Here is a 24,888-nt window from a genome sequence, read left to right as displayed (position 1 = left end):
ATCTCAGAGGTCTTAGGATATCTACTCCTCTAGTTTTTGGGGTTTTTGGACAAAACTTGACTTGTTTCTTCTTAGTTTGAAATCTGCGTCTTGACACAAGGTATTTCTTAATATTTTGTGGATACACATACCTTCTTTCAAGGTGTGAAGTCTCTTATGTAATAGTTTCACTAACAAGAGAAATTTTCTCCCATCCTGGATCAGAACAGAAGACCTGCCTATGCATTGCACTCCTTAAAGGTCTTCATAGATAATTGTCCAGTTTTCTTGACTTTGAAAAGTGAAAGTAATGGGAAAAACTGAGGAAGAAGAAGACAGATTTTAATCCATATGTCTTCTAATAGACCCAAAATAGTATCATCTGGGTACTGCAGGCAATTTTTTACCCTCTGTCACAAATGACAATGAAAGCTAAATGAGGATGTGTTAAATGACAATTGCAGTGATGCAAAAACCTGTCAAGCTGCATTGGATTGGCGCTAGATTTATTTTCCTGAATGATGCAAATAATTTTTTGTTGGTTAAAAACTACAGGGAGTTTCTTAGAGTGGGTCATATGGATCTTTTTTCCCCAGTATGTGTCAGTTTCTGTGTGTAGCTCTCAAAACTCCTAAGTGAAACTTCTCAAATTTCTTGTATGATTCATGGAAGTGTTTACTATTAAATATACAAATGTGAGTAACTGTTATAAAGACATATGACCTGCTACAACTTTTTTCACCCTTCTAGCACCTAATTGACATGAAGCTCTAAAGCAGGCTATTTTAAGAGTGATTTTTATACATTTTTTTCCAGTGAAAAAGAAAAACGTTACAAACCTTAGTGTAGTATGTTGTTTCTCACTTAAGGATTTTGCCTGAATCTGTGTCACATGACTGTACTTCCTTTGTTGGTAGGTCAGTTGTGACAAAAAACTCCATGGTATACTCTAGCCGAACATCTTGGGATAGGAAAAACAGCAGCCAGTCGCTCAGGAGTATGAATAGATATACTTTGATTAAGACAAGAAACCTTTAAACTGATGTCACTTTTGAGGCTAATTTCTGTACCCTTTAAAAAATGTACAGATTGGTAGCTGCATCATACAGGAAAGCCTTGGATTTCAGTGTTAAAAGCATTCACTTTTACTGAGTTACTGTGAGAGAGATAAAGGTGACATTTATCAGTAATATGGGCCTATAAATTCAGATGTGCAAGTATCTCTGATATCCACATATGTTGGAGAACCAAGGCCTCGTGAACTTTATTGGCAAAGGGCTTGATTCAGTTACTTAAAGGTAAGCATCTGGTGTCATCCAAGACTCTCTGGAATTCCAGTCCACCTGCTGCGTGGGCCTGGCAGAAATGACAGACAAACTCTAGGTAACACATGTCATCCTCAGCTGGGAGCTGGAGAGCAGTTGATGTCCTCTGCACTAACTCACGTGCACTAGATGCCTTTGTTTAGACAAATAACTCGCCTCAACTCTACTGATAAAAAGAGCCAAACTGACTTGGCCGCATGCAGGAACCTAAATGTGATGCCTTTCTTAATCTTGAGCTCAGACCTTGTCATGATTTCTGGAACACAGGACCTTACTGCAATGAAGACTGCTTGTTTGTAGTTGAAATTCCCCCCTTTCAATTACATATGGTAATTTTTTTGTTGAGAAGAAATAAAACTAGACAAGAAGGTATTTTATTGAACATGGCTTTTAAGTTTTTTTTTTGTTTGTAACCTTAGACTGCTAAATGAATGGAGAGGGTGGTCATGTAGCATGTAGAGCTTGTCAACCTGCTGTGGAGGTGTGAGGTTACAGTGCGTGCTTGCCCATTCTTGGGCTGGACGATGCACCTCAGATGCAGGCAACGACACCATGACTTGTTAGGGAGTCAAGTATTGCTACTTCCAGGTCTTACAGAATCACAGAATATCCTCAGAAGGGACTCACAGGGATCATCAAGGTCCAGCTCCTGGTCCTGCACAGGATATGCTTAGACTCATACTTTGTGCCTGAGAGCATTGTCCGAATGCTGCTTGGACACTGCCAGGCTTGGTACTGTGATCACTTCCCTGTTCCAGTGTTCCACCGCCCTCTGGGTAAAAAGCCTTTTCTTAATGCCTAACCTCAAACTCCCTCACACAACTTGATGCCATTCCCTTGGGTCCTGTCACTGGTCACAAAAGAAAAGGGATCAGTGCCTTCTCCTCATGAGGAAGTTGCAGACTGCAATGAGGTCTCCCCTCAGTCTCCTCCAGGCTGAACCAACCAAGTGACCTCAGCTGCTCCTCATACGGCTTCCCCTGTAGGCCCTTCATCATCCTCACGGCCCTCCTCTTAAATAGTTTTATATCTCTTTTAGATTGTGGTGCCCAAAACTGCTCCCAGCACTCGAGGTGAGGCTGCCCCAGCTCAGAGCAGAGCAGGAAAATCCCTCCCTTGCCCAGCTGGCCATGCTGTGCCTGATGCCCCCAGAACAGGGTTGGCCCTCCTGGCTGACAGGGCACTGCTGACTCATACTGAATCAACCAGAACCCCCAGATCCCTGGATGTGAGGGCAGTCTGGCTGCAACATCTGTCACCCCACTGATGACCAGGCTGATTGAGCTGGCCTGTCTGGCTTGGTGGGTATCCACTTCCTCCTCAATGCTCCATGTGCATCCCTACCAAAGGCGCACACTGATTGAAGACGGTGATCTTCTTGGAGATGGTGCTGTTCATCAGTCAAAGGTATACAGTAGCTCTTTCCCCTGCCAGAACCAAGCTCCAAATGAGCTCAAGGTTTATGGCTATTTATGCTGTAACTGCAGTTTCTCTAATGATTTTGCCGTGACCTGCCAGAGATCTAAAGAAAGTATTTTGAGTGGTCAGGACATAGAGGTTGTGCAATGTTCAGTCTGAGGATCTGCAGTGACAACAGATAGGCAGACATGTTTCCTCTTGTGAGGGTAAGGATTAAGAGTCTGTCAAGAGGAGATGGTGCTGCCTTGTCTAACTGTGAGCAGAAAATATCCTGGGGAGGTTCTGTATCAGCACAAAGAGTTGTCGCTATGTTTATTCTTTTCATTAATGACTTAGAGCTTCTCTGCAGACATGTATGAAAATGTGTGTTCAGGTTCATACTTCTTTTTTTTGTAAAATGAGACCACAGCAGCATTAAGTAATGGTTGTTTATTAATGCAGTAATAAAACTTTTCACAAATACTTAGTCATACATTCAAGACATACTTTTCTGTGACAGTTTGGACTGTCACAGAAATAAATAGTTTATCATAGTTGTCTTATTTCAGTTTTCAGAATGCATTATTTCACCAAACTAGTCACAAGAAGGAAAGGTAATAAATGCACAGTTTTCCAGATTTTAGAGTGGATAAAGTGGAAAAGATTCAATCCATAATGAAAAATGTTATCACATCATAAATTCATCTGTACACTGCAATATGAATGCTAGTGTAATGAAAGACAGTACAACATTAACATTACTTGGAACCACAACTGCTAGTTGTTATTGAGGACCCACCATGATGCTGAAAGAGAGCAGAGTTTATTTATTTGTTAGCATAAATTGCATTTCTTTTTTGACCTCTGGTAAAAATTCTAAATAAAATACCTATAACGTATATAATTTGTTTATCTATGCAGCTAATACTGGTGAGAAAAAATACGCAGAATACTGGGAGAGCTGAGTGTAAGTGGTGGGAAGGTAGCTTTATCACAAGAATTAAATCGCCTTTTGATAACATCCAAAGAAGCATTAATGTGTTATAGGTATGGCTGCATAGAATTAAGCACCCAAATCCCTTAGAGTAAACCAAATAAATCCTCAGTCCTGTGCTGATGTGTGTTTGGTTTTTAAACCAAGCACTATGTTCCCTGGGTGGTTGTGTTAGAATAATGACTTGCTTTCCTGGTGACATTATTCAAATCTGATGGGGTTTTTTACACAGCTCTAGGAATTAATAACTTTTTGTCCTCAAAAGTAAGAGAACTGATGGACTTGTAAAATGTCATTCCCATAAAAAGCTCTGTAATCACAAGATTATAGACAGTGCTGGGTTGAAACTAATTTGTGTTTCTTCCCCACAATCTCTAGCCTTTTGAAATGGAATCTTATGCAGGGAGGAATCACAAGGTTTATGGAAAGAGATGGGAAGGAAGGAAAGAATTGCGACTGCATCTGAGATGCCAAGTGCCCTTAGTAGAGGGGTGTTCTAGGCTACAAAGGTTTCACATTACACAAATTCATTAGCAGAACTTGCTTCTTAGGTATGAATCCATAAATGCTTCAATTAATGCTATTTTAATGAAAATTATTATTAATTATGAGAAAATATTCGAGTCCTACCTGAATTCAGGCTATGAGCCCAGTACTCTCTGAAACATTGGTGGATTAATGCATTTCAGCCCCCAAAAATGCCAGATTAGCTATTTATTTCATGGGTTATAGTGTTATAAGTGTTTCCCCTTATTTTCTTTGCCTAAAGGTTGTCTATAATCTTCAAGTCCAGATCTTGTATAAAAATGAGGCATTCACTGAATGTGAACTGAGTGATTCATGCCACCCTGAGTGAAGCAACCGGGTGAGTTAACAGGTGTGAGTGGTTATAATAGCTTGTGGTTCCTCTTAACTGATGGTAAGTTAATTCTCTTTAGGATAATACTGGATCAAACAGTCTTGAAAACTTGTCTTCCTGAATCATTCTTGACCACGTAAGTGTATCCTCACTAATTTAAGTTAATTGGTAAAGACTTATGGGTTATAAACTTTGAATGAATCATACTCAGATTACAATTTGAAATGGATTTAGTTCTTAGCCAGCCAGATGTGTAAAAGATATTTGGAAGTTCCTTAGCTAGGGTAAATTTGATTTTGAATAGAGCCTATCCGTGTTCTAATTGCAGACAGGTTTAGAGTTTTTCCTTCTGATTTTACAGTGATATCACTTTAGGGTGTCTAAAATTGTTTTGTAAAGTGTACTGGCGGGGTTGCAGCCATAATTTTTTACTTCAATATAATTTTCTGTCTTTCAATCACAAATAGATCAGGTGTGGGAAGCTCTTTCCATGAAACAGAGTTCAAATCATTGCACAGATTTCTAAATTACAGGTAATGTATAAAACTGCACAAAGGACTGTGCATGCAATAATTCCCACTGCCCCCCCTCCCCAACCCCAGCAAGGAGTGCACAGTGAGAAATGCTGTTTCTATGGTTACTGTCTGCCAGAGTGCTGCAGACTGAAATCCTTCTGAGCAGGCAGGGTAAATGCTTTAATAAGTACTTGGAATCCAATTTCAGACATTTTCATGTTTAGGCTATTAAAAATTATGTTTACATTTTATTTTACGTTAATTGTACTTTGCCTGTGAGTAAAGTACCCTGGAACACTGCTGGATCAGGTGCAGTCTCTTGGACACAAAGAATTTTGGGAAAAGACTTCATTGTTTCCTACAATCAAGTTTGTCTTAAATCCAGGAATATCCCAGGAAGATACAAGATTTACAGAGATATTTGGTTCATTAACTTCAGTCTCCTGATTCTGCAGGAATCCCTGGCATATAATTTTGTGTCCACATCAGGCTCATGAGGTCTGAGGATATCTTGGCTGGTTTCTTTAAAGGATTAACGCCAGTACAGGAGTACATTTATTTTTCTACTAAGTGGGGTTTTATTATTTTAAATTTAGTCTGTACCCAGACACATAGGAAATTAGGGCTTCATTGTAGTAGATTTGTGTTCCCTAAAATAAAAAGAAATACTGTCCTCTCTCTGTAAATATGGGACTGATGCTTTCTTTGCTTCATCCTGCACCTGCACTGCGTCTGTTAACTCTTATTTCTAGGAGAAAGATGTTACATGATCATTGGTTTGTATTAAGAATAATAATTTGGAACCTTTACCACCTTGCTTTTTTATAACACAGCAGGAAGTGTGTACAAGTTGGTTAGTAAGTATCAATTAGTAGTAATTAAGGCTCCCTTCAGTCAATGTAAGTAGGAATTAAAATCTTAATCAGAAAACCTTTTTTATCCTTGAAAAGCTTAGATGGGGTATATTTTACCATTCACAAAAAATAAATGTTGTCTTAAATAGTGTATGTTAGTATCATTTCACACTATGTAAAATAAAGCACTGTGCTGATGCATTTTATATTTATGTGGTTAAAATAAAAAGAAAAAATTGGAGTCCTTTTGTCCTCTATACTTTACCAAAGAAGATCTGAATAAGGGTGATATTATACAATGGTCTTGCATATGGAACACACTAATAGAACCTTTCCCATAGAACAAAAAAAAAAGTAATGTGAAAAGTTGATATTTACCAGGGACTAACATTGTTGTGATGAGCTCTGGGGTTTCCAAGAAATCCACGTTACTTCTTTGGAATGCCTTGCTGTAATTCCTTTGAAGGTGGCTAAATAATTGTAAAAAGTAAAAATGTGACAGTGTTTTTAAAGGGCTCAATTTTTTTTTTCATGAGCATTATCAGAAATTTCACAATGAGTGCTGCACAGAGATTCTGTGCTTCAAAACTTCCAGTGATAGTGGGAGAGGAGACCAGACAAGCTATGAAGTGCCTGCCTGTTATATTAAACACTGCTTTGCTTCTGTGCAGCTCGCTGTCAGCCTGATGCTCATCTTTTGGTTGTGACCCAGTACAGTGTTGACTTGTGTTACTGGTGTTCTTTAGTCTCTGTGACAGGAAACCCAGTAAAACTGGGGTTTTGTTTGCAAGGAGAGCAACAAAGCTGCAAGAGACTTCTCCACCTCCCTAAGAACAGGTTCTCTTTGCAGATTTAGGATCATGGGGTTGGTTTGTTTGAGTGTTTTAACTAAATGTAGGTAAGGACAATCATTTTGTCTCTACTTCAGCTGGTAGGATGTTTAATAATTTCTATTTTGGGCCCAAAAGAGACACTCTTGGAGTCTGTTGGATGGGTTCCTGTGATGTGGATTGGGAAGTTTTGGGGGAGCTCCCCATAACCATTTGCATGCTGAAGTGTGCTGCGGGCTGGTACATCTGTTTCAATACTTGTGCTTTTTTGTTTCTTCTTTACCATGAAACTGGTGATATTTCTGTCCTGCTGGTTTTCTATCTCTGATGAACTAACATCCACCTGATGCTATATCATTGTGTACTCACTTTCAGACTTTTTCAGTTTTGAATAATCACTGTTGTCTCTCTTAATTTCTAACCTTCAAAACTTTATGTATTACCAAAAAAAAAAAAAAAAAAAAAGAAAGCAAGCTCTCAGAGTCCTGACACTTACCTATTCCAGGCATTGCTGTTTTCCCAGAACTCATACACATTGAAGTGGGAATTACTTGGAAGCTTCTGAATGGAAACACTAAAAATTTCACAATAGAACTAATTTAATGAAACAAAACAAAGTTATTGGACACATACATTTTATTCCTAACTGCTTATGAGTAGGAACAAATGCAGTGATTTTTGAAAAAAACTCCACAGAACAAAACAAGAAAACCAAACCCAAAACCAATCCAATTAATAAACTTAAAAAATGAGTGACCATAGTGATCCTATACTGAAAGTTATCTGAGCTTTTAAAAATAAAACCCCTTGTATATATATTTTATTAATATTTTTTATGAAACTACAGTAATTTGATGATTATAAGCCGCACCATTTTGACTAAAATTTTGCTCCCATCCCGGAAATGCGGCTTACACTCAGGAGCGACTAATATGTGAAAAATTTTCTGAAATTTCCAACCCCGGAAGTGCCAGCCAGGGTGCCTAGCCGAACACCTGCCAGTAAAACCTGGGATTGCACGATTGTTACAAATTGGTTGCTCTGTTACACGGCGGGTGGGGCCGGCTCTGTGCCAGTAGCGCGGGGGGGAGGGAGCGGGAGCTCCGTGCTGCCATCCCTGCGGCCCGGGGGGGAAGCGGGGGGCTCCCACTCCCACCTGCTACCGCCACAGGATCAGGCAGGCTCCACCCCCGCCTGCCGCCGCAGAAGCGGGGGGCTCCTTCCCCTCCTGCCACCGCCATCGCGGGTGCCGGTGGGCTCCGTCCCTGCCTGCCCCCGTGGGTTGCGCCGGGTTGGGGTGAGCAAGCCCAGTGGCAGCGGCGGCCGGCCCCGAGCGGCCCCACCAAGCGGCCCCACCATGCTGGGCCACCCGGCCCCGTCGGCAGCCCCGAGTGGGCCGAGCCTGCACAGCCAGAGCTGAGCCAGTAAACCCCGCCATGCCGCGATTCTGTGACTATTTGGCAACTTTGTTGCATGCGAGTCCTCGCTGTGAACGACAGAGCGGCTTATAATTGGGTCCGGCTTGTGTATGGACAAAGAATGAAATGTTGCCAACACCCAGAGATGCGGCTTATAGTCAGTGCGGCTTGTAATCGTGAAATTACTGTAATTTTTTTAATTGCTCCAATAGTGTAATTTATCGAAACAAATGCTAAACAGATAATTAATCAAACAGCTGTTCAGGGAAGATCATCTAATAAGTACAAGTTATCCTTTTTTTGAGAGATGCATCAGTGTCATAGAATTTAGGTGCTTTGAAAGCAAATGGAGTAAATGAAGTGTATGCATAATGGAGTGTAAGCCAGATAGGCTGATATCTGCTGCAGATATGCTTTTATAATAGTATTTTTGTGTACTAGTTACTTGTTCTTAAATTATTCAAGAAACAGTTTGTCAAGACTGAAAAATGACCCACAGAATATCTGTTGATCCTCTACACACAATTATCCTGCTCATTATCCTGAGCATAAAATCTTTATAGCATGTAGGGTATTAATTCACTTGGGTACTCATTCACTTGGGTGCTCAAGCTGGTGTTTAGATAAGTAGCACAGAAAGTGTATGTGCAGATTTTTCCACGTGCCCAAGTGTGAGATTGCTGACCTCAGTAATGATGTACTTGAAAACTGGTCTCAGCTTATGCTTCATAATGTTTTATGATTTATTGGTTTTCTCCTACTGTATGTGAAAGTGCATGGTAAAATAGCAAAAATATCAAAAGCTTCTGGAAAAAACAATTAAATTGCTGTCAATTAAAGCTACAGCAAAACCCATCCATTAGGTGGCATTACAGACTTGCCTGTAATGCCTGTAAACTTGGGAAAGAAAGGAACTTTCTGCCACCATTTCTTAACTTGCATTCTGAAGTCATGTAATCTCTCTTCCCCGACATTCTGCAGTCAATATAGATGTCAATATAAATGTTTTGTGGGATGTTCATTTCTGAGAGGAGACCAGGAGGACTTCTCCCTGGGCTTTTTTCCATCTCTTGGCCAACAAGAGAATTTTATTTTCATCAACAGTCTGCCTTTACAAGTGAACTACTGCAGAAAGATCACTCTTCTTCCAGCTTAATTTTTCTGCTCTGTGTGAACACTACTGATAAAATCCTAAATGTCATAATCTCATAGTAACAAGACTCATAAATTAGGGATGTGATAGGCAGTTTTTGAAGCCCTTGAATATTTAGGAAGATTCTGTATCATGTACACATAACAAAAGTAACTTTTCATAATGGTCTGTAGTATGTATCATAGTAGATCTCTCCACTATGTTAAATTTAGAAATTAAATACAGAGGTAAGCCATTAAATTGATTCTTAACCCAGTTCTAATGTTTTATTAATTCTAAAAGGAGTAAAGCAGAAACACAGTTTCATTGGAAATTTTGCTTTTTAATTTTTGAATTCTTTATTATGAATTAAAATTTTACAATGACAGCCTAAATGGAAGATTCTGAAAGCTGACAAGCAGAGAACTGGCAAACAAGTTGATAAGTTGCTCCTTTGCTAGGTGAGCACAAATGAAGGTTGACAAATGAATTTTCCAGTAAGGAATATCAGCCTAGGAACTTCCAGAAGTCATGAATTGATGACCTGGAGAGCTAACAAGCCTGAAAAGATTGTTTAGCACTTTTGGGGTGCACAGTCATGTTGTGATAGTACCTAAAATGTGCACATTCTGACATCTCTTTCTAGTTTGAGGTGTCTTTGAAAAGCTCTGACACACATAACCCACCAAGAAAGGTGTCATAGGTTTTCTCTTCATAAACAATCCTCGTTATTAAAGAAAAAAGACTACATTTCTTCCTTCAGCCCAAGGACAGTAACACTGTACTTACTGCAAGCAGCCACCTTGAGCAGAAGCAGATTCCACGTACTGCCTCAGAGCAAGACGGAATTCCTCCACTTTTTCTTCTATCACAGACATTTGGTGCTGAACAATCATTATGTGCTGATACAAAACCATCACAATATTACTGATGAAACAGTACAAACCACAATCATAAAAGAAAACCCAATAAAGTTCCCTTGAAGTTTGAGGTCCCTGTTCTAGTGATCTGGAGTGGAGAAGTAGAAATATTCAAGCATGACTTTTATGTGTAGGATGAGTGTTCACTTCAGACAGTTGTCCAAACTCTGGAGCAGAGTCTTTTCAGAAGAAGGCAAAGCAAAGGTTGATCTTTGAGATGTTCAGTAATAAAGTCAGTGTGTTATCTCCAGAGGCTGGAGATAAGAGCATATCCCCACAATCTGCACTGGATGCGCTGTTGCTTTCATAGTTTTTACCTTTTAGAGCCCTGACCCTAACCTGAGTGAGATGCCTAAGATAGCCCATGTTAAGTGATGAATAGAGAGGGGGTTTTCCCTCCATAATTCTGCAGGAAAATAAACAGTCTTTCTAAACAGGACTATGGAAACAGTCAGCAGAGCAGAAGACGTATTTATCCTGAATTAATATAATTATCATTTAGCTCTTTCAAGTAGTTTATTAATTGATTAATCTGTTGAAGCTTGTCAACTTTGCTAATGGAATATTTAAAGCAACACTATGTGTTTCTTAATGAGTACAATTTAATTGGTTTTTGACTTGTTTCTGCCTTGATTATGAATATTTTTTTACCATGGATTATTAGCACTCTGTGTTGCAATACTGCATAATCTCATTTAAAAAAAAATATATATAATGCAACTCCTGTGATTAAATAATTTTTTCATGTGTATTTGTAAGGTTCAAATGAATTTAGGAATGTTAGCATATCAGTCTTGGGATATATGTAAGTTTGTTTCTGGTCACAATTTTGGTTTTGTACGTTGTAATGAGCATGAGATACTCTTCCATTTTTCCTCATAGTATTTCCTATAGCAGTTTTGGGAGGAGGGGGGCTGTACAACAATGGTTAAAGCATGCATGCAGCATTTGGAGCTGAGAAGCTACTACCCCATAAACATTGCTGCCAAATTTGATAAATCTTCTTATTAATGTATGTTAAGGTTTTGGATCACTCTATCCTTTGAAAACAATGCAAAAATTTAATAAAAATGTTCTGCCCCCATATTGTAAGTTTTGTTCTGTTGCCTTTTGCTAACCGAAATGGATTCTTATCGCAGGAAAAAGTGAGGATAAAGATTTTTAAAATTCTTTTTTTAACAAAAGAGATGAGGTGTGGTCTCAGTATCTGGTGTTTAAAATAAAATGTCAAAGTCATTATCTTGAACAGTACTTACAGATCTTGCATTTTCATCCAAAACTTCCTCTTCAAGCGGCTCAAGCTTTAGGTCCTTTGAGGCAATTGAAAAGAAAATAAAAATTGTAAGAAGAGTCAATACTACAGCTGTATTCCCCTCTTACATTTTTAACAAGCTATTCCAATAACTAGATTCTGCTCTACCTTAAGAAGTTAAATCCCTTCTTTATTAGTTCTAAGTCAAACACAAGTGTTTACAAGATCTTGCATGCCTCAGTGGTTAATTCCAGCCCAGGCTGTCTTGTAAAGTTTTATTTATAGTGCTTGGCAGGTGATTTTTCATTTTAACAAATCTGCTTGTTCCCAGATGTATGTTGGACTTAATTGAGAAAAGACAGACATCCTCTCAACTTGTCACAGGGACTGTGGAGATGAGCAAGAATGGTAATTGGAAATTAACTATCAGCTACTATTGTGCAATCATAAAACTTTACACAGAAGAAACTTCCTTGCAGGGAGTTGAATTGAGAGAGATGTGCATGACGGTCCAAATCAGCTTTCTGAACTGCTGCCCTTGCTGTGAGGATGGCCTGGGCAGCAGCAGAGAGAGGTCTGTGACTGTACCTGGTACACAAACTGTGCACTTCAGGAATCAGTGATTCACACAAACACCAACCAGTAGCACACACAAAATCATTCTTTACTCGGCAGGCACATGCACTGCCTCCTAACCCAGTGCCATTATGATATTCTGAAAAATATATGTATGCCTGAAAAAAAAAAAAAGGGCAGATTGATTTGCAATAAGTAGCTGGAGCAAAACACACTCTGTTAGTGGTGCTTCACTTCTCACTGAACACAGTTCTTGTGCAACAAAGAGAAAAAATTTCTTCCACTCCCAGCGTGGGTGAGGATTGATTAACCTCAGGTAGCAGCTGTTCTGCCAGCACAGATGCTGTACTCACTGAAAAGCCGACCAGAGATATGCAGGTAGAATTCAAATGAACAGAGGACCTCCATCAGCAGCAGGTGGCAGAGCAAGGCAGGAGTGAAGTGTTCAGAAACTGCTGTGTAGTTAAAGTCATGAAATGTGTGTGTGAAAGGAAAGACAACCAGCTCTACTGTCAGTGGAGACACTTTGGATAAAAAATCTGAGGGAAAAATGTGTATCCCTGAAGTGAAAGTTCACTTTCACTGCCATTTTTTTCTCAAGAAACATATGGGAAAAGAGAGGAAAGGAATAACTCAGGGAAGTACTGCAAAATTTCTCTAAATGTAGAACATAGTAAGAAAATAATTGTTTTCTTTGCCAGGATATGTAAATTTAGAACTTGAGTGAAAATAGACAAATGAGAGGACTGACTCGTGCTCAAATTCCCCTTTGACAGAACACAGCAGAGGACTTAGATAACATTAAATCTACCCTTCACCAGGTAGCTTTCCAGTAGGAACACTGACTCATAACTTGCTGTGCAGCTCAGAAACAGGGCTTTAAAATGCCTTTGCAATCCTACCTCTCCTCACCTGAGAAGCTGTGGCTTCTGAAATTGCCTTTTAGCATGACTGTGCAATCCTGTTTTAGAGCAAAGTCAAAAAGAGGGGTTTTAGTAGCTACTGAAAGGCATCTGGTATTTAATGCCTTTCACAGTCAGACATGGCTGTGAGATACAAAATCAAGCAGATGCAAAGTTAGACACAGGTGGATATAGATTGTCTACTGGAAAAATTAGACTTATGTAATTTATATGTTTTATTAATCAGGTTTTATATAGACAAAGAGGTAATTATGGGAGATCTATGACCTGCTACTGTTTCCCTTTGGCACTGAGCTCCTTTTCAGTCTGAGGTTTTCTATCATTTGTCTGCAGGAAATTCAATCATTTTATAATCTCCTTGTTGTAAGTTTATTTACCACAAAATGTTTGGCTGCTTTCTGTAACATTTGTGACGCGTTATTGCTGAATGGCAGCTTTCTTTCCTTTTCAAGTAACATTCTTTAAAATGTTTTCTTTTGACATCAGGCCATGTCAGGTGGCAGCTGTGGCAGGGTGGTGAGCTGCTGTTTCCAAAGCAGAGTGCAGAGTAAAGCCAGACTTACCTTTCATGGTGGACTTTGACATTTCAAAATCCAATTTATATCTATTCAGAAAAAGATCAAGTTGCTACAAAAATGCCACTAATGTGGTAACTGTGTAATTGCCTTTCTCATGCAGAAATGAGCTCCAGGAGGAAGCGTTGGACAGAGGCTCACGGGTATTCCCTGGCCAGAGCTCACTGGACTGAGCAGACCATGAGGAGCTGCAGAGCATGGCAAGGAGCAGAGTGAGAAGCTGTAACACAAGTCATGGACAGTGCCACAAGGAATGGCTGAATTTCACAGCTCGTTAAGGAGAAGTGATGCGAGAGACTGTCAGACTGCAGGGATAACCAAAGGGAATGCTGGGCTTCTTTGGAGCAAGGCCAGTGTGCTGGGGGTGGCCATATGCAGCTAATCAGTAAGAAGGCTGAGGTAACAGAAATACCAAACTGGGACCAAAGGGGAAAAGTAATTAGAGGCAGTTTTTTCATTTGGGAGGGAGGAAAGCAGAGGTCAGTATGCTTCTCTTGCTGAGCCATGCGCCAAGTCCTCACCATCTACTGGGGATATTTTGCTAAATCTCTTAACTATTTTCTGTGCTACTGAACTCAAGTTGGACTAGTGGTTGAGTAACAGGAGACGTTGTTCTGCCATGACACAAGGTCTGATCCAGTGCCTGGGTAAGAGGTATGGATCCAGCCACAAACACTAGAGGACAATATTCACAGGGGAATATCCCAATCAGCTAAAAGGGAAGAACAGAATCAGGCTGTTTCATGTCCCTGGGAGTGCTGCCTGTGTGTGTGTGGCTGCTGGTCAAGAGACCCCTGCCAGTGTCTTTGGAGTACAGGCACAGTTTCAGTGCTGATGAGCACTGACCTGAGGGGAGGAACAGCATCCGTGCACTGGGACTGGAGCTACTCCTGGGTCTGAGAGCTCTGCAACCCAAAACCTCACTTCCAGTGGACAAGGAGGAAGAAACACCATGGGTCTCAAATCCACTGAATTCAGCCACTCCTCTAGTACCTATCTGAAATTGTCTGTCTGTCCTTCAACAGGGAAACTTAGTGCAGAGAACAACTCAGGAAATTGTTGGATCAGATGGATCACTTGTCAGACTCCTGGAGGGCTCTGCTTTGGTATGGGAACTATAGGTGGTTTTTGGGCTCTGGGAGTTGCTGCAGCTGGCTCCCAAGAAGGATTTGCATCAGATTTTGGTTTAACTGTATTGACAAGGAAACTGGTTTAATCTTATTAATGAGTATTCTCTGGAATTCTGGAAAGGAGGAAACAAAACTCTGTCAAATTTTAATGAGAAAGTTTGGAGAGGAAGAGGAAAATATCAGATCCTAAAAGGGGAAGGTTGCAGCATGTTCCCCCAAACAAGCATAATTAAATACATTAACTTCCTCCAGTCATATAATAATACAATTTTTCACATCTTTGTAAAAAGTTGAATCTGGTGATGGGAGGGGGAAAGGGAAGCATGGAAAAACAATGTCATGAATAGGAAGGAGGAAGGTGGGAGAAAAATGTAGGCATTTAGTGAGTGTTAACTCTCTTAGGTAATGTTGCAGCTGGGACATTGAAAACATTAGTGTTTTAAGGACGGCTTTACTGAATGAAGAAACAAGTGAAAAAGTCCACACACCTTCTTTTCCAGTCTATCAATTAGCTTCTGGAGTCTGTTTATCTGGATCACCCATTGGCTGTCTTCTTCAATCCAACCTTTGGAAAAGATAAATGATTAACATTTATAAAATGCTACTAAGTTGCTAGTACATAGTGTATTCCTCTATTTTACAGATTAAAAAAATTACCCTGCAATTTATTTGGCTTCTCAAAGATTGTGCTGCAACTAGTTCAATGTTCATTTAGGTGAAACTAATGGTAATGGAAGAAAGTTCTCCATCTCCACTGCAGGTATATTCCTGTCTGGGTAGTGACATGATCACAGAATCATACAATGGTTTGTGTTGGAAGGGACTATAAAGATCATCTAATTTCAACTCCCCTGCCATGGGCAGGGAACCTTCCAGTAGATCAGATTGCTCAGTGCCCCACCCAACCCAGTCTGATGTCATTCACCAAGGGTGGAGCAAGACTATACTGTTCCAGAAAGCACAAGCGTCTGGGCTGTGAGGATGATGAAGGGCCTCCAGGGGAAGCCACATGAGGAGCAGCTGAGGTCACTTGGCTCATTCAGTTTAGAGAAGAGGAGACTGAGAGGAGAGCTCACTGCAGTCTGCAACTCCCTCATGAGGGGAAGAGGAGGGATGGGTCCCATCTCTTCTCGCTGGTGAGGGTGACAAGTGACAGCACCCAAGGGAATGGCATCAAGCTGTGTCAGGGGAGGATTAAACTGGATGTCAGGAAAAGGTTCTTCACCCAGAGTGTGGTTGGGCACTGGAACAGAGTCCCTAGGGGAAGTGCTCACAGCACCAAGAGTTCAAGAAGCATTAGGACAATGCTCTCAGGCACGTGGTGTGATTCTTGGGGATGGCACTATGCAGGGCCAGAACTTTAATGATCCTTATGAGTCCCTCAACTCAGGATATTCTGTGATTCTGTGAGTCCCTCCAGTGTCTCTGGAAAGTTTTGTTTTGCTGAAGTCTCATGAAAATTGTCTGCCAAATGAAAAGGATAATACTCACAGAAACAAATATGTGCATTATTAAGGAAAAGGATAATACTCACAGAAACAAATATGTGCGTTATTAAAGCAGTTCCTGACATCACCCACCATGTAAACGTGTACATAAGAGAATGCTTTAAGGAGAGAGGAAGGTTATTTATCAGAAATTGAAGATTTTTCACTAAGTGTTCTTGTTATGCACATTTATTAACTTTCTCATTTCTCAGCTGAGAGTTCTTGTGGCACTTGCACATATTTTGACCAAAGAAAGAAATCCTAATGCTGAGAACATACCACAGCTGTGGTCTGTAGAGGAGGCAGGGTGTGGATTTACCTGAACAAGTACATAGGCTGAAGAAATGCTGGCCTAAGCCTTGAGTGCATCTACACACCAGTGTTACTAAGCATGTGGGCAGCAGGCAGTAAGCAGGAAAACCAAGTGCCAAGACAAACACAAATCTTGTGTAGGAAAGTAGACAGCTGCCAGCTATCAGTAGAACTGTGGAGGAAAATGTCAGCTCTTTAAGATTACACCAGTACAGTAAGTGGATTTGGTAGAGCTTGCATTTGTCTGGGTTCTTTCTGGATTAGGAGTGCAGCTACAAGGCATAGTGGCCTTCCTTGTTAGGAACAGCATCACAAGAGACCAAACATCATCCTGCACCACTGCTCTCAATGAGCAGCATCCTCTGGTGAGTGACAGAAGTCAGTCATGAATGTGGTGACAGAAAGGCCCCCAGGAGAGGGTTTAAAGGGAAGAGGTCAGCACATGGCTGCAAGCAGTGACTGGTGAAGAAGTGAGCTAGACCCATTACACATTTGTTGTTTCAGTCATCTTTACCCCTTGATTCTGGGACAATGCCACTAAGCACAAAGATGTCTTCACTGCAGCCTCATGCTTAATGTCACTGCTTCCAAAGAATCCCATTCACCAAAGTACTCTATCATTTTCCAAAGCAGAAATGCTGCTGCAGAGTTCTTTTTTTTTTTTCTTTCAGGTTTTGTGTTTTCCCTTTCTGTTTATTATTTATTCCCCTCAGCTGAGATGTGAGTCATGGCAGAGAACTTGGTTGTATTTATAAATTGTAGCCTTCAGCTTTTCATTCATATCTGCAGGCAGTAAAGATTACCTAAAAATGTTGAATCAATCCAAAACACACAGTTTGGCCCACAATTAAGTTTTTTGTCTTTTATCATTTCAGATCTATGGATATGCATTAATTTCCCTCAGCTTCCTCAGTTTTCAGTTAATACCTTCTATATTAAGTTGAAATTGTGTTCTTTCAGTGAAGTATCTTAGTTACATGTCTAAATTAAATTTTTGAGAGGAAGATATGTGTATATTTTTCTTTATGTGTGTGTATGCATGTATTTTTAATATCTTTAAAATGTGAAATACCATACCTATGCTAGAATAAGGGTTATTTGATGACAGGCTGTTGTTCCTCTGAAGCCTTCGAGCTAAGCGTTTGCCTGGCCACTGAACTGAGAGCACTTCTGGTTTTGCTGGATCTTTTCTGCACAGAAACACAGGAAACTTCTTAAGGAAAAATGTGGATGAGCTCTTCTCTCTCTGTTCTCAAAAATACATGTTGCCTTTTGAATTAAATAAAAAGGAATACCTATTGAGAGCACTGAATTATTTTCTGGATTTTCATTAACTCATTGTTTTGATTAGGTCATTAAAGAAGTTAAGAGGGTTAAGCTGGCATAAACCTAAATCTTTGAGAGAGACAAATCTCAAGGTCAGTATCAATCAATGATGTGGTTCTGACCTAATCTAAGTAATCATTCACAGTTTCTTCATCCACAGCAGTTTTGTAGCATCTCTGCAGAGGAGCTCACATGAATAGAGGTACACAGACACTGTGCATCTTGGTGCACCCTCAGACTTTCAAAACCTGCTGGATTCCCACAGTCAAGGTGCTGGCACAAAACTACAAGTTATTACTCCTGTACTTCAGGGACTTCAAACCCAACAGCAAAACAAACAAGAAAATGACATTGCTAACAGAAAAAGAAAATTACATTTCCAACAGAAAGATCTTAAGATTTTCTTTGTCCATAATAACAGTTTGTATTTTGCTTTCCCTGTTGTCTTTAACAACAGTATACTGAGGGAAAAATTCCATTCAGCCAAGTAACTTGTCAAAAATATTTTGATCCTTGATTCTACAAACCTTCATCATGGAGATCATTGTACTAAATTCAGCTAAAACCCTTGGATGGATAAAGGCTACCCAGGTGATTGAGCGTTTATGGAGCTAGATGTTAACTGAGAATATGGCCATATATTCTAGGAAGAAGCTGTGACAACCAAAACCCTGGCTATTTCTTCTTTTAACATGGAGGTCATTGTGCATGAAAAAAAAAATCATCAAGCTGGAAAAAACAAACAAAACAGTTAGCCATCTTAGTGATTTCAGAGCTCTTTATATTGCAGTGGTTGGCTTTCTACATTTGATATTAAAGTGTCCAGGGACTTAAAAAGAAGTCAGGAGAACCTAGCATGCACCAAAACGGTTGTCCTACAGGCAGCCCACCACAGGATCACATGCATTTAATTTCAGGAAAACTCTTGTTAGTGGATTCCTATCAGGAATAAAAAGTGTACCCTTATCTCTGCAGTTATTCCCTAGATCAGATTTCTGGTGAAATGCAAAGCAGTGTTCTCACTCCTCACCCACCTCCTGCAGCTGAAGAGGGCTTTGCTCACCTCTCCTGCCGGCTCTGCTGCTCCGTGGTCTCCATGGCACACTCCAGGGAGCTCTGCAGGGATTGCAGCTGGTTCAGTGTCTCCCTCAAAAGAAAGCGAGTCACAAACTGCTCCAAATTGGAAGCTTCCTGATAGTCCTAAGAATTTCATGGAAAAAACCCCAAAAGGTCAGGCTTTGTTTACGAAATTAGAAATACACGAGGGAAGGCTCAGAATTCATTCAGAAAGGAAGCAGGTTGGATGTTTCCATGTTTATATATGTAAACCATGTAAGCAGCCTTTGTGGATGGACAGAAAGATCTCTGAATTTTCAGGTGTAGACACAATTCCCACTCAGACTGAGAGGCCCAGGTACACAGTGACAAACACAGTTTCTACTCCAAAAAAGACCCTTTTCTTTACATCATTAACTCCAGCTGATGGCAGCACCACATTACTTCTGAAGTGTGGAAAAGCCAAAATAAGACTGACAGCTGCAGAACTGAATTGAGTTTTAATTCAGATCCACTCTTGTGAAAAGATGTTCTCAAGCCCACTGGCCTGTCTCAGATATTGAATATGGGAATAGTCTTTGAGCAGGGCACATGGTTAGGATACTCCCCTGAAAAATCCCACTAGCAGCTGGCTGAAGGACTGTGCCAGAGAGGTTGCCTTCTGAATTTAACACTCTTTGAGTGATTTTTGTTCCTTTAATTTAATTATTTTTGAAACTGTATATGTGTATATTTAAGAATTTCATTAAATGCATCTAAATTTGATTTAAACTAGTTTGGTTATTATAAACGTTTGTACCTATGCTTAGCAATTTGTAGTAGTTCTTTGAATAATGACATTTTCAATGTATTGCATGTATCAAATTTTTTTTTTTTTTGGTGTAGATAATTTCAGAAATCAATTTTTATGCCAGTTCTCTCCCTGGCCCAATAAATTATGTATTTCCATGGCTGGGGTCAAATTGGACATTTCTGGCAAGTCCAGGCCTCCAAAAACCCACTGTGTTCCCTTCCAACCATGCCCAGTATGTGATTCTGTGATTTGGCAGTTCTGCAGTAATATGTAGGTAATGCTTTGTGAGGGGAGCCACCTTTACAATAATATAAACATCCTCTTTCTTTTTTTCTCATGAATAAATGTACCAGAGAGAACAGAACAGACCCCTAGATCTTCTGCTTACTGTGTTGAGGTTGCATCAGGAACAGAGATAGAAAATAGATTTATATCTCTTAAGATCTGAACGAATTCATTGACTCCTCACTCAGCTGGTCTTGAAAACCTTTGGGCACAATTCAGTCTAAAACAGTTTCATACAACATGAGGTGCCTTCAATGAAAGATTTCTTTAGTCACCACATCTGAAGAGAGATGATGGTCCCCTACCTTCAAGCTTTAAAGAGGACCTGTCACTTCAATGGTGTTGCCTCCTACACTATCTGAGAACCCATTTGAGTATTTTTGGCAATGCATATGGGTATTTTTAAGGTATTCCATGTTCTTTCCAATGTGAATTACAGCTGAAATGCCTTTCTGATTTTTAGACTTCTCTTAGAATATTTCCATATACGTGTTTGCAATCAGAACACAAATATGTTTTGAAATTCGAATGTAAAATGAAAGGTTGTCCCGTAATATCTTTAAAAGCATTTTGCTCTCAAATGAGTGCAATCTTTTCACAATACATGTTAGTAAGTTAGTTCTTGTTGGAAGACTTCTGCCACAGAAATTTCAGAGGTGGTGTTGAATCCCCCATGAATCATCAGAAGCTACTTTTGTAGCCAGAAGCTTCGTGGTTTTCTACATTTATTTCTTCTGTCTTCAGATTAATCAGCTGTGAGTCACTTTCCAGAAAATAATTTTCATTGATACAATTTTAAAATAAATGCTCATGAGAGCTTGTCTGTTTACCTGAGGGACTCACACCAGTCTGTAAATAATGTTTATGGCAAGCTTTTTATGATTACTTAATCTTTTTGTGCAATAGGAAAGTTGTTATTTTATTTTTCTTCTAAACTGTCCCATTATAATTGATAAAAAACTTCTGTGAACCTGACAGATCATTTGATTTCCAAAAATTTTGATTCTCTGGCAAGTTAGAAGAACATGTGTGAATCTGTGAAGCTTGGACAGATAATTAAAACCCTTCAGTAGTAATCCAGGGTATATTTTTATTTTTTTTCCAGCTCTTGCCATTGCTCTTGGAAATAAGTGAACAAGTCATCCCAAAACTGGCAATTTCTTGTAGGTTTTTGAACTGTGTTTGTAAATTTTTCTGTTAGAACTATTCCAAGTTTTTGTATTGCACTGTGATTTAGTATTTTTTCTTTATATTCTATTCCCATAATTTCTATATTTAAAGGCTTCCCTATGGAAAAGATCATTATCATCTTTAGATATGTCTTAGAGTTGCCTTATCATATTTACAGAGCTATTGTTGTAAAGGTGGGAAAGGTAGGCAGGATGCCAACATCATCTGTGCCAGTCCAGAATTATCAATGACTCTTTCCTTATGTATATTTTACCCAAATATTAGTGCTTACAGCTATTCTGTGTGGAATTACTTAACTCTCTTAATGCATATAGTTGAACAAATAATTACAAATTATTTACTGTTTTCTTTAAAGAATTGCTGAGTCAAGGAATTCTGAGCTCACAGCAATGTTGGGCACCTTCAACTGCTGCCCAGTGAAAAGTAACTACTACATGTCTTTCTAAAGCTCTTCAGAGACCACAGAAGAAGGGATTCAGCATATATAAATGATCTAATAACTATAATTTAAGTCATGGAGAGGCAAAGATTGTCCATTACAATTCAATTTAAACCTCAAGTAGCTATTTAAACCTCATTAGCAGCCTTGCTTTAGTATTGTCTAACCACTCTATTTCCTTCAAAAAGTACCTTATTTTGTATTTTACTAAGGGCACACTGGTACAACATTTCTGTATCAATTTATTAGGTTTATATTAGGGTAGAATCAGCTTAACTGGCATGCCCAGCATTGGTATTGCCAGTGCATTGTGCCACCAACCAGTAATGGGATCCATGGATGGTGTCTGTACATAAACTAGAAAAAAGGCCCATTTCTTGAACTTCATTAGCTCTAAGTTCATTAGCATGCACATTACACTGCACCACAGTTTGGGCAGTCCAGATGAAATAAGTCTGTGTTAACATATTGTTCTGCTTGTTAGTTTTACTGAGTGTGAATGAATGAGGGTAATTTTCCACATCTTCCTCATCAAGAGGCAACTGTGACCTTTGTGAGCAGCAAAGATTTTCATTTCCTTTAATGCAACTGAAAATGCACATAATTAGTGATTTCACTGTGGAAAAGGTCACTGTGATATTTTAAAGTGTCTAAAGGCTGTCTTTAAAAGTGCAGAAGAGGTTCTCCATTTACAAAGGCAGAGGAGGCAGGGTTTAGGAATCTCCTAGTGCAGTCCCCATCTCAGGGTTACCAAGGTTCAGCAACTCCTGATCCTCTCAGTCTCTGGCTCCAGCCTCAGCTCTCTCCCCTGGGTGATGTGACCATGCTGCTTCACCTGTCAGAAGAGCAGCTCCTTGAGATGGAGAAAGAGTGGCACACCTTCTACTGATACATTAATTAGCAATTTTCTGTTTCCTATTTATATGTCCTATTAAACATAATTTCACAAAAAAATGTTTATGCTTATCTTTACAGAAAGTACCCTCAAGTCAATTGAAAAACAGTTATCACTGAGTAGAACTCAGTAAGGAATAATCTATTTAAATTTCCCTTTATCATGGAATGTCTCCTGCCCTGTATGTTTTTAGATCCCAAATTAGAGGGACAATGCCTTGGTTTACAACAAAGGATATAAAATGACTCAGAACAACTACACTAAAATGAAATCTCTAAGATCAAATTCTTTAGACTGTAGAAAGAAATCAAAACAGCATCAGAATAAAATCATAATTTCACCAGACGCCGTATTGAGAAATGCTCAGTGTACTGATATCACACAAATTTAACCTTTACAGCATCCTCACAGTAAAAGTCATCAAAGGCAGGATGTGCCCAATTATTAGATTCAACTTGGCACAAGTTGAATCTAAGTTGAATATGGCACAAGTTTTACACATTTATCCAAGTATTATATTTAGCATAAATTGTGTGTTTAAATTCTACCTAGAGAATTGGAGCAGTGACAATTTCTACTAACCATCTGCAAAGCTGACATAACAGCAATGAAATAAAAAAGGCAGCCATGGCTGATTAGAAAGAAGATCATCACACATTTCTAACAGCATCTCTCAGAACAGTTTATCACTCTCCTCTACTGGGATTATTGAAGGAGTAATACACTGTTTTTGCCATAATAATGTGTACAAAATCCATCCATGGATAAAAAATAACTCCTATTTTAGTGCTATTGGGTGCATCACATAGCTTAGAGACAAGAAACTGTTTTGGCTGTGTTTGATATTGCCAGGTAGCAGAGAAATGTGTAACACCATTGCTCCAGGGAGAAGGTTGCAGTGATACATAGAAAACATCAAAGCTGCTGGTGGTTTTGATAGGTATCCAGAAGAGAATGACTAGTTAAATGTTTATTTTTCTGCTGTGAAGTAATTTGTCTTTAGAGGCATGAATATTAAATTAAAGGCAGTTTTGTTTTATCTTTATTTCAGACTAAACACATCTTCTCTGCTACTGGTAAAATTTTGAGCATTGTGTCTTTCTGACCCAGGAGGCATAAAACTTCCACTAAAAAAAAAAAAAAAAAAAATCAAAGAAGTTCCCAAGAATTTTCATTACTCTGATAAGGAGCTAGAAGAGGAAAGGTGTGAATCTCTGGAATATTCTTGCATGACTGCTCAGAATTAATTGCTTGCAACTTTTTGAATTTATCTTAGTTTGCTTTGACTTGCACTAATAGTCACAATCTTAAAAATAAACCAAAAAAAAAATCCCAAAACATTAGTTAGTAATGTTCCCAGATAAAAATAGCATTTATTCACAGGGTCCCCTCTGCCTTGTAGCAGGGTGGAACTGGTGATATATTTTAGCACTGCTGATATATTGTCACTCTTCAGTTGAGAGACAGCCAATTCAGTTACTGACTGGAACAGGCTTCCCAGGGAAGTGGTGGAGTCATCATCCTTGGAGGCATTTAAAAGATGTGTAGATGTGGCACTTGGGGACGTGGTTGAGTGGTGGATTTGGCAGTGTCAGGAGGTTAATGGTTGGACTTGATGAATTTAAGGATTTTTTCCAACTTGAACGATTCTAAACCTTAATGAGTCTATGATTTTTGACTGACATAAAAAAAATTAGTAATAAATCTAAAGGAACAAATGAACTGTTTTCCAGTTCAGTACATGAAAATTAATACTCAGATAAAACTGAGCAATGCCTGTTATTCTTGTGCAGCAGCTATTCATTGCACTAATTCTGTGAAAGGTGCATTTGTAAAAAGTGTGATTTAAAAGAGAACAAGACTAGATTCTGTGAAAAATGTTAATAAATTCTAACCTCATGAAAAAATGGGTGCCAGCCAATTTAACACAGCTTTTGTGAAAACAAAAAAGCAATTAAAAACTTCAATTTTGCTCAAGCAGAATGTTGTGGAACACTATTGTCAACAAATGCTTATCTAACTTTCTTCCCAGGTAATTTCTTTTGAGATAAAATTTACATAAATGCTACTATTAGTCAAATATGCAAGTAAAAAAAAAATCTAGGCATTCTGGTTTATAATGGCTATCAACCCTCAAGATTGCAGTGATTTACATAATTACCATAAATGAACCATCAGTAACTACATTTCAAGCCCTGTGTTACTCTTTCATCTCCAATAATCTTCTCTTTTACTTTACTGGCTCCTATTTTTAGACTATTCAAGAAATTCTCAAGCAATAATAAGGCTGCACTGACTTTGCTGAGCTTTGTGATCTTTTGAGCAAAACAGAAAAATTAATGATTTCATAAAAGCGATAATTAGACTTGCTGTGTTGATCCAGCACCTTGCTGTTGCACACCCTCCTTTCTATGTTTTTGCAAG

At 39.1% G+C, this 24,888-nt stretch overlaps 1 protein-coding gene across 2 annotated transcripts in view; it reads right to left on the bottom strand.

The window, feature by feature from the left end:
- The window catches only part of LOC117005836 (N-terminal EF-hand calcium-binding protein 1-like), a 74,549-nt gene that overhangs the window by 14,428 nt on the left and 35,233 nt on the right, over positions 1-24,888 (bottom strand). Inside the window, exons 6-13 of one of the 2 annotated variants that reach the window (XM_033077910.1) lie at positions 18,869-19,005; positions 17,557-17,669; positions 15,169-15,245; positions 11,481-11,534; positions 10,094-10,206; positions 7,251-7,328; positions 6,303-6,394; positions 3,138-3,508 (exon numbers count right to left, since the gene is read on the bottom strand). In XM_033077910.1, coding sequence (XP_032933801.1) covers positions 3,480-3,508; positions 6,303-6,394; positions 7,251-7,328; positions 10,094-10,206; positions 11,481-11,534; positions 15,169-15,245; positions 17,557-17,669; positions 18,869-19,005 — 693 coding nt within the window. In that variant the 3' untranslated portion in view covers positions 3,138-3,479. Of the gene's footprint in view, positions 1-3,137; positions 3,509-6,302; positions 6,395-7,250; positions 7,329-10,093; positions 10,207-11,480; positions 11,535-15,168; positions 15,246-17,556; positions 17,670-18,868; positions 19,006-24,888 lie in introns of those variants that run through there. The other variant, XM_033077901.1, reaches the window with a different exon arrangement.

The sequence above is a fragment of the Catharus ustulatus genome, chromosome 1, assembly GCF_009819885.2.
Source record: "Catharus ustulatus isolate bCatUst1 chromosome 1, bCatUst1.pri.v2, whole genome shotgun sequence".
Lineage (NCBI taxonomy): Eukaryota > Metazoa > Chordata > Aves > Passeriformes > Turdidae > Catharus > Catharus ustulatus.
This window is presented reverse-complemented; position numbering and strand designations above follow the sequence as displayed.